Genomic DNA, 10,039 nt, shown 5'->3' with positions numbered 1-10,039 from the left:
TATTATTTAAGTCTGAACACTGCTGCTGTCCTGTGAAACCTCTGTAACTCCAATTTCTGTGATATTTTTTTGTGATTTTTAAATTTCATGGCTTCAGGGAAGGACATACAAAACAGTGTGTAGACTTTAAAATAATAATGTACAATCCTCAAACTGAAAACACTTAATTACTTAATTCCTGAAAAAATTTGACCTTTTTGAGATGTGAGGTTTTCACCCAACAGTAAAGATAGCGTTGTTGTCGTGTGAAAACCTTGTGGAAGATCTACAACCGTTGGGCTCATGAAAACCTTTCAAAACCCATTGGATAAACTCTAAAACACATGGTCGTCGAGCTGAAAAAAATAAAGCAGTTTTTCTTAGTTCCTGAACCGCTGACCATTTGGAGATATAAAGTTTTCACCCGACAATGATGATATGCAACTTTTTGTGTTTTCATCGCCTAATGTCTCCTGTGCTGCATCCCCTCAGTGTACAATCATCTATTTAACACCTTTAAGGCCTCAGAATATCTTCACATCAAGCAGGTGATGTAACACAAGTCTGCATCACAAAGAGTTGTTAACCAACTGAGAAAAACAGGTGATAACAAACAGTGCAGTAGTATCACAATAGTATTCACTGGAGCAAATATAATGATAATGATTGTGGTACAGTAGGACATTATGTGCATTGTAAACGCAGTACATTTGTAGATTTTCACAGTATGCGGACAGGATAATGACGACAGACTGAACTCTAAAAGTCTCATCAAGTCTTTGTTCTCCCATCAAATAATCGAGCCGCTTCCCTCTGCAGCCTTTGACTTGTATTTCCCCCTGTCAAAAAGATACAACGTACAAGAAAGACAAATTAGAGGCACAAGCATGAATCTGCCTTGCAAATCTGACATTAATAGTTTAATAGTCTGGGTTTACACGCATATTTTTGTCTCTCAGATATCGCAGACTGTCACCTCCTCCCACACCTTCCCTGCTAACACCCATCCACCCACACTTCCACCCACACTTCCTCATCTACTTGTACCTGATCTTGTTCCTCTCTTGTTACAGTAAAAAAACAAAACACTTTCCTGCCTCATTTATTTAGCTCTCTCTCTTCTCTGTTATAAATTAACAATTTAGCTATACAGGAATATCTGTTAGATTTGATTTCTGCTGTTGTTTTTACCCTGTCATTCTTTAGTATTACTTGCTCTTAATGTTGCAATCTATGAATCTAAGCTTCTTAAAACATGCAATCATAAGTCGCTCTGAATAAGAGTGTTACCTAAATAAATAAATCTAATGATGTAACTGTGATAAAATCCCTTACCCTCCTAGATTCTCCACTTCTTCTATGGTTTCTGGCAGGGCAACGCCTCTCATCTCAGGCAACAGCATTACCAATCCACTGTACAGGACCGACATCACACCTTAAATACATAAAATACATTTTTTTCAGGGCAAGGACAAAAGATATCTTGAACTGCATAATTCTATTTGCTGTATATGAATGTGGGGTAAATAAACTGATTTTCCAAGAACATGGTGGCAGATAAAAGAAGCCTAAATCTCTTTAAAATTACCATAAAGAAAAAGAGGAAGCTCCTGCCAGATACTGGCCAGTCTGTAGAGCAGGAACGGGGCAACGATTGCTCCCATGTCACTGGCTGATGAACACACTGACACTCCCAGGTTTCTGTGAGATAGCAGAAAGGAAGTCGAGCCAAAATCAAGTAAGACATACAGTATTTTTTTGTCATTTTGTACATTGTTATTGTTTATATAAATTGAAGCGGCAGTTCCCTGTTCCTCAGCAAACCTTCCACGCTAAATTAAGTTTAAGTGAAAAATGAAGAATGGAAAATGGAAAATATCCGTGGGAAGTGAATCTTAAAGGTCAAATAGTTCATCTGTGATATGAAAAATGTGTATTTGCCCATTTGACCAATAGTTCCACTGAAACCCCACATCTGTTCTACTGTGGTTTCAGTGGATTTGAATACCTTCAGTGTGATCACGATATCACAAAAACACAAAATAAGAGTATCCAAAAACAGGTCAATCTCTTCAGCTTCAAGGTCAGCCATTTCTCAAAAGCATTTTCCCTCGTTGATTTGAATTTTCCTTTAAAATATGTACTAGCAAAAAAACACTTTTCAGGTCTTCCTCTGGGTATTTTCCTGATAATCTGATACATCCATCGAATTCAACTTGTTTAGCACCTTACATAGCACATAGCAAAAAAACAGCCTTGATATCCACCAAGGCTCACTGGTTCCATACCTGAGAGGTGTGGGATACATCTCTGTGTTGGCAAAGTTCACCGTCTCAAATCCAATTGCAACAGCAAGCCTCCCAATGATTGCAACTGATTTCTTCAACCAGGCAAAATCTTTAGGGATGACACAGAAGACAGGATGCATTCAAATGGGAACTCCCCAAAACTACCATGTTGCATATTTTGAGATGTTTTTGAGCTTAAACTAGACTTTTTTCAATGTACAACTGATGTAAATCACAAAAATATCACATTAGTTCTATGAAGAGTTCTTTTCCAAAATGTTAGATGTCCATTTTGGAAAAAAGAATCATTACTTGAAGTTCATAAGTCAGTATCTCTAAAATATAGTAGAGTAATATAGAGTATCTGAGCAGTAGAATCATCCTCACAGACTTAAGTTACTTACTATCCTTCAAAAATGTCCACAATGCCTTTTCATTCATCATTTTGTAAGGAAACTCCTCATATCTTCCCTCATGTGTCGCCACGGTTACACCTACCCATGGAGACGAAGGGGACGACGAGGCAGGCGACGCCCCCGGTGAAGTTGGCGGCCGCCATGAGGGAGCGGCGTCCGACCCGGTCCACCAGCAGGTAGAAGATGAGTCCGGTGGGAAGCTCGGCCACGGCAGAGATGAAGAAGTCCAGGAAGAGGTTGTCGCCTGTGATGCCCAGGCGCAGGACCAGGCCTTGGAACACAACAGTACTTGTAAACCTGGAAAAGGAGAGAGAAATAGTGAATCTGTTCATATTCAGGTATATCAATTTTTGAAAGAAATCATTACCTGAAGTTAATCATTCAATAATATATATACCAGAAATTCAGAGTGTCTTGTTGGTAAGAGTGATGTGGGTTTGTCAGGGATATCTCAAGAATATCTCAATTTCAAATGAAACACTTCAAGTACTGTTGAAAACAGCAGAGGTGGACATCATATCCCAGAAGCAGTGGTTCTCAACATAGGGGTCGGGATCCCCCAGGGGGTCGCAAGATCATTTTGGGGGGTCGTGATTTGATTATGGGATAGGATAAAAAACATATATCTACCATACAGATTTACTATCATGTCTATTTTGGGGGATTTTTCTCTAATTTTTGCTTTTTTCTTGTCAAATACTGAATAGTTTTAAGCCTCTAGGCCTCTGGTAATTAATCAAATGAAACAACCTGGAAAAGGGAAAAGCATTCTTTGGTTGAAATGCAAATGCACATGTGGGCATTGCTTCATTTTAAGGGATCACAGAGAACCACCAACCACTGTCCTAGAGGAATGGCAAACATGTTATTTTGTACTATTTTTTCTACTATAAACCAGAAGAGGACATAATAAAAGAGCATGTAGTTGCCACAGATTCACTTACCAGGCGTAGGTTAAAATTAGCGTGTTTTTCCTCATATTTGGTGTCCTAAACAAATCCATAACTGACACAGGAGTCACCTCTCTCTTTTCCTCCACAAGACTGATCTGAAAAAGATGACATTTAAAGGTAAATCGGATTTACATTCTGAAAACGCTTTCACTTTTCAAGCGTCGATTTTAGTCCAGAAAATGTGCTTGTTTCTAGGTACGGCTATCAGCAAGTCATATAATCACATATTTACAGATACTGTCACCTCAGTTTACCTCTCGGAAATTCTCTGGTAGAGGCCTCCCATTGCTTCTGGCAATGTTTTCAGCAATCCTCATGGCCTCTGTTGTTCGTTTTTGTGATAATAGCCAGCGGGGAGATTCAGGAATAATCCTTTAAAGGAAGATAACCCACTGCAGTTGAGTCAATAACAGACAACATTAATTAAAGCTCACAGAAAAAAATTAACAAAATGTGGCATCAGTGATAAGATCAGCATAAACTATTACATATTCATGCATTTAGTGACTATGATTGGCTAGAAATGACCAGTAGCACTTTAGTAATCCCACTTATCCTGGGATGAAAAAGACACTATATTTATGTATGGGTATGACATGTGGAGTATGACATATTTCTCTCTATGTATTGTACTCAGTGATTAAGCGGCTCTCATTCTGATCAGTGTATTCTCTTGCATGTGTTTCTGTGTCACAGTACCAGCAGTATGAGAGGAACAGGAAGCAGGGCAGACTCATGGCCAGCTGCAGGCTCTTCCAGGAGGACAGGGAGTAGGCCAGACCAGGCAGGATGACCATGCCGATGGAGTAGAAAGTCCGACACACAACAGATACAAACTTCCTGTTGTCTGATCCAAAGAACTCAATCACTACATGAAAAAAAAGATAATATCTTTTAGCTGACAAACAAACCTCTGGCGTATATATTTGACTACACAGATGATCAACAGACCTGAGTTAAAGTTACAATATGCAACTTTTCAGATATTCAAATATCAATAAATAAATAGGATATACTGTACATTAGAGCTGGGTGATAATTCAATATTATCGTTTATCGTCTTTCAGTGGAATCATATCGTGATGATATGAAGATATTTTAATATCGTGACACACATTTCTGCTGTCTAAACTGATGATGACAAGCAAATTTTACTTAAAAACTCTGATAAAATGAGGTATGGTAGGACTATTGTTTGAATATTTCTGTTTTGTTCGACACCACACCTAACATTACCATTTGGTTCAATGAGATGAACATTAATTTGATTATTTTAAAGAGATATAGTGAGAGAGAGACAGGAAGGCACGGGAGAGAGAGCGAGGGGAGGACATGCAGCAAAGGACCACGGGCCGGATTTGAACCCCGGTCGCTGCAGGAAGGACTGAGCCTTATGGTACGCGCCCTACTCGGTGAGCCCCCGGGGCACCTGGGTTATGGCTGTCAAGGTGAGGCTGGCCGCCACCGCAGCACAGTCAAGTTATAACAACAACAATGGTAGAAAGCAATAGCTAAACGTGAAGCAAACAAGACCCAATCAAAAACACGGTGAACACTGACATTGTTTTTTAATTGCAGATTGCTTGCATTTGTCTGCTTCTTCAGTGCCTGTTAGCTTTATGGATCCTGGTTATGTATTGAGGTGTGAACTTGACCAGCTGAGGAGGAGGAGGGCGGGACTCACTGTACACTTCCTACCTGAAGGCAAAAAGTTGCATATTGTAGCTTTAAATAACTCATTGTAGCTTTAAATAACCCATTTGCAAAAAATTCCTTGCATTTGTTTTAACCCGCTTAGAGCAGCACATGGGTGGTTTGTGCCACGTAACTGTCCTGATTTGCTAAATTCCACACACCCGGTACTCTGATCAGGTTAAAGCTGCACTTTAATCCAAAATTATCCAATTTCTGGAACACTATTTTTAAAACTTTGTCCGATATCCTGGGACACATAGTAGAACCTGACCCAGTGTTGGCTGTATTTGGGGTACTGGGAGAGGACAGTCATCTTAGAGGACTCACTTCTACTGTGGCAGGATTCATTACCCTTTTAGCGCGCAGATTAATTCTATTGAACTGGAAACAGGCACAGCCTCCCACTTACACTATGTTGATTAAAGATGTTATGCAAAACCTTAAACTGGAAAAACTTAGATTCACTCTACGTGGTTCCATTGAGAAGTTCCATAAGACATGGCAACCCTTCATTGATTATGTTGAGGCTAGACAATAAATATCCTCTTAACTCTTAACTAGGTTATACCTAATGTAAGATGTCGATGATCACCATGTAAAGCAGCTTTGTACATTGAATGATATTTATACTGTATACTGTATATGTTCTGTACGTGTTCTATTTTTATTTTTATTTATTTATTTATTATTATTATGTATTTATTATTATTATTATTATTATTTTTTTTTTTTTTTTTACTGCATGTTTGTGTATACACACTCTGTACTGTTTTTTTTTATATACTTTATATAATTTGTATACACTGTTTACTGTTTGTTGACTAAAATACCAATAAACAATGGAAAAAAAAAAAAAAAAAGCTGCACTTTAATACCCAGAAAACACGTAGCATGACGTCAGTAAACTGCACACAGCACGCTTACTTATCAAGCAGTGTGTGATGCTTTATACAAAAGGGACGAGAGAGACGAGAGATCTAATGTTGGTGAGTCCAGTTTTCTCTGGACAGGTTGCTGCTCGCTGCTATTTAGGAGACAGTTTGGATTTCACCCTGAAGTGTCCATACCAACACCAGAATTTCATTTAGGCAAATAGGGCGAATCCACTGCCACTCAATTATGCGAGATCTTCTCTACTGCAGCCCCACTTTGTGATTTGTGACTTTAAGAGAATGGGTCTATTTTTAGATAAAAATCTTTCCTAGTGCAGTCTTAAAGAAGGCGCTAAGAATTATTTTCATTTCCACTATTGGACCAAAGTCTGATGGTTGAACGTACCCAGCACATAGGTGGCCGTCCACGCTCCCTTTCCACAAAACCCTTGCAGAAACCGAAAGAGGAGCATTAGCGGGTACCATGGCGACAGCATAACTCCGACTCCTGACACGCCAAGGCCGAGCATCGATGCAATGAAACATGGCTTTCTGCCAAACCTGCAAGAAGAGCGAGCAAATGGTTAACTATTTCAGAATCTGTTCAGGAGGATAAATGCACAAAGAATTTCAGATTAATCACTGAACTATTCAATGTACAGTGAGATGTACACAGGGCAGTGGGTAAAGGGAGGTGAAAATAATGATGTTTTCTCTGTTCTACTTTGTGTAGAAAATATATAAAACTAATTGCTGCATCACATACCTGTCTGCCAGGAATCCAGTGACAAAAGCTCCAATAAAAAATCCACATGCGAGGAAAACTTGATTCAGATCAGCCAGCCAGGAATTCTCACAGACTAATGAAAACTAGGAGAAGAAAAACAATAAGGACAATTTCACCCAAAACCAGAATTCATGTATACTTTTTCTTGTAATCTTGGACAGTGACCAGTAATTATGATCTGTTTTCCCAAACTAAAACAAAAATGACTAAATGTGACAAAGAACAAAAGGCTGACTGAATCAGCGCTAACCTTTCTGACATAGAAATAACATAACAGTCATGGCTGACTTGTTTCAGGCTGCTTCATGTGCACAAAGTTATTAAACATCACATGAACATTACATGTGAATTATGTGGTGAGGTGATTTTTCTCTTAGATAATCAATTTAGTGATGATAATCATCATGCAGGAACAATAGAAGACACCATTGGCATTATTTAGCAGATCGTTGCTTTTATTATTATAGCTGGATCTTTCTTGTTTATAAAGACATGACCAGAGGAATTTTGCCTTTACATGGTAAGCTGCCACATATTTCAGATTTCTAACATCACATGACATGTTCCTAGAAAGAGAATATACCTACCTCAGAAACAATAGTGCTGTGAGTTTTATCAAACACCCATCCGCTGTCACAAGGCACTAGCTGGGTCACATTAGAAGTCACCAGCCAGTCAAGCTCATTGCATTTGTTTTGGTTTGTGCTCCAGTCCACGTCGAACCTCTCACAGCAGCTGAAGGATCCCGACTGCTCTGAGCAGGGAACAGAGACTTCCCGCACCTCAGCCTCCGTCCAGCCGCACTGTTGCTGCAGCCGCTCAGATCCAGGACTCAAGCACCAGTGAGCCGGAGTGTGGCCTAAGAAAACAACCCCGACCAGGACAAAAGCAAAAAGCACCAGCGGCAAGGAACCGAGCACAGTGATTCTCTTTTGGAAAGGCCCAAAATCTCCGATGTGCACAATCAGTTCATCCACACCTGCCATCTCTGCTGATTATCTCCAGTCTGACTTGATAAGCATGATATGATGCCAGGTCTGTTTAAGCATCTAAGTAAGTCTAAGGAGAGACAAGTCTTTAAAGAGAAGAGGTGGGGCTAAAGTGCTGATCAAAGTCTCACTTTTATCGTGAACCCTGGGCATTATGGCACTGACCTCCAGTTAAAAATCATTAGCCTACTTCTTTTCCAGACTAATGCAAACCGTAGCAGTTACCAGTCATCTTTTCTCTGAACAGATAACCTTGCCATACCATAAAAGGTATGTTACAGCACGGGAGCAGGGGTGTAGCTATAGGATTTATGGGCCCTAAGCACAGGACGGGACTCTGCCCCACAGCCCCCCCCCCCACCACCACCCCCCCAACACACACACACACACACACACACACACACACACACACACTTTAGGGGCCCTCCCTCCTCAACTCCTATGGCACCCCAGCACAGGAATGCCATTCAAACAGTATAGCACACATTTGCATACCATCAAACTGGGACATCAATATAAACATTAACCGAAGATGGGCAGTTCAAAGAAATAACATAATCTGCCACTCAGTTCTCCTTTTCTAAATACCGAGAAAGAGCGACACAATGTCTTTCCATGGTATAGCTGACTTCATAACTGTTCTGTTTTGCAATATTCTGAGAAATTCACTCAATTTATTTTCCTTGCTTGACCTTAAGCTGTGCGATGAGTATGAACACTGAAAAACACGACCACAGCATGAGCATGTGTCATTGTTGCACAATGTTTTTATTTTGAACACAGGTTTTTACTGGAGAAGCATGCCACACATGCCCTTGCTCTTCACTGAGAAAAAGTGTTATTAAAACCTCAACGCTAAAGTGAATTCACAATAATATAAGAATAATATTGCATCCACAACACCTTTTACTATCATCATTAGAAACAGCATGAATTTCCTGAAACATCTGGATTCAATCCCCAGACTTCATACAGAGTCACAGTACGTACATCTGTTTGCACAAAATATCATTCAAGTTTGAGATTAAATAAGAGTCATCAAGCATGCATCTTAAACTGGAAAACCTTCCAAAATGTTAGCATTGCAGTTATATATCCACATTTATTTATAGAGCTCAGTTAGTAGAGAAAATGCAACTCACAGAGGGATGTAAAAGACCTTAAAGTGAACACACATTGTAGATAATACAGCACAATGACATGTATAAACAGCTTCTCAGTGAGGATTCAATTCATATACAATGGATGTGATATCAATTTGAATTTAGGTTAACAGGTAAAGGTTAACAAGGTGCTGTGACAGTGTGCCGCCCTTCATCTTTTACTAGAAAGCTTTTGCTGGTCAGTTATACAGGAAGCGATATGGTAATTGTAGCCTAGATATTAAAAATAAATTACATAGCATCTTAGTGTTTTCATATGGTTTTAAGGTGCTGATATTAGACATTGAGAAGATTCATTTGCTACCTTGCTGATAAGTCAGTTGTTGTGTAGGGCAGCCAAAGGAGGAGCGTCACTGGCAGCTTTCCAAACATGGCTGTGTGATTATGGTGAGCTATAAACTGCTTATACTGTCTACAATGTAAACCAAAGAGAAATTATTTACTCCGGTGACAGGTAATCATGAACCTACTCTACATAACTGTATGTTATAACCAAACGACCATGCTCTACACAGAATTTTGACACAATATAGTTTTCAATCAATCACAACCAATTTTATTTAAAGATTTATATTTTTTAATCAAAGTTTTCATTCCAAAATAAGAAACTCATCACTTGAAAAAATGTAAAACCTACTCAGGCAAAATGATTGCTGGCATGAAAGTAAAACTCACTTTACGGTATAGTGACACATCTGTGTTTTTGAGTTAAAAGGTTGCCTTTTTATTTTCCAAATTGCTTATATAGTATTTTGTAATGAGACATTTCAATTAAACTTCTGTTCCTTAAAGCTCGATGCCAGAGTTTCCACCAGTTCTACATATTTCTGTCTCAACCTGCCTGTCACTCTGGTCCTGACCTTGGTGCAGGAAATGTCTCATCTGATGTTTCTATTT

The 10,039-nt window shown here is 39.2% G+C and overlaps 1 protein-coding gene across 1 annotated transcript; it reads right to left on the bottom strand.

Annotated features, from left to right (window-relative positions):
• Positions 1-1,310: 1,310 nt before the first annotated feature.
• Positions 1,311-7,976, bottom strand: slc22a3 (solute carrier family 22 member 3). Its single transcript, XM_071524515.1, has 10 exons — positions 7,578-7,976; positions 6,970-7,073; positions 6,610-6,764; positions 4,336-4,504; positions 3,891-4,008; positions 3,628-3,731; positions 2,766-2,980; positions 2,268-2,376; positions 1,568-1,680; positions 1,311-1,414 (listed from the first exon to the last, which is right to left on the bottom strand). Exons 1-10 carry the CDS (start codon positions 7,974-7,976, stop codon positions 1,311-1,313), a joined length of 1,590 nt encoding a protein of 529 aa, XP_071380616.1.
• Positions 7,977-10,039: the final 2,063 nt, after the last annotated feature.

This window comes from Centroberyx affinis, unplaced genomic scaffold, assembly GCF_046629955.1.
Source record: "Centroberyx affinis isolate AG114_WGS23_722 - 3 ecotype Tasmania unplaced genomic scaffold, CSIRO-AGI_Caff_v1 ptg001198l_1, whole genome shotgun sequence".
Classification (NCBI taxonomy): Eukaryota; Metazoa; Chordata; class Actinopteri; order Beryciformes; family Berycidae; genus Centroberyx; species Centroberyx affinis.
This window is presented reverse-complemented; position numbering and strand designations above follow the sequence as displayed.

Coding starts and splice junctions, on each gene's coding strand:
- slc22a3 (XM_071524515.1), bottom strand. CDS start 7,976: ATGGCAGGTGTGGATGAACTGATTGTGCACATCGGAGATTTTGGGCCT. Junction 2,981..3,627: donor CTAATTTTAACCTACGCCTG/GTAAGTGAATCT, acceptor CTCCTTTTCCAG/GTTTACAAGTACTGTTGTGT. Junction 1,681..2,267: donor ATGTATCCCACACCTCTCAG/GTATGGAACCAG, acceptor GCTATCTCACAG/AAACCTGGGAGTGTCAGTGT.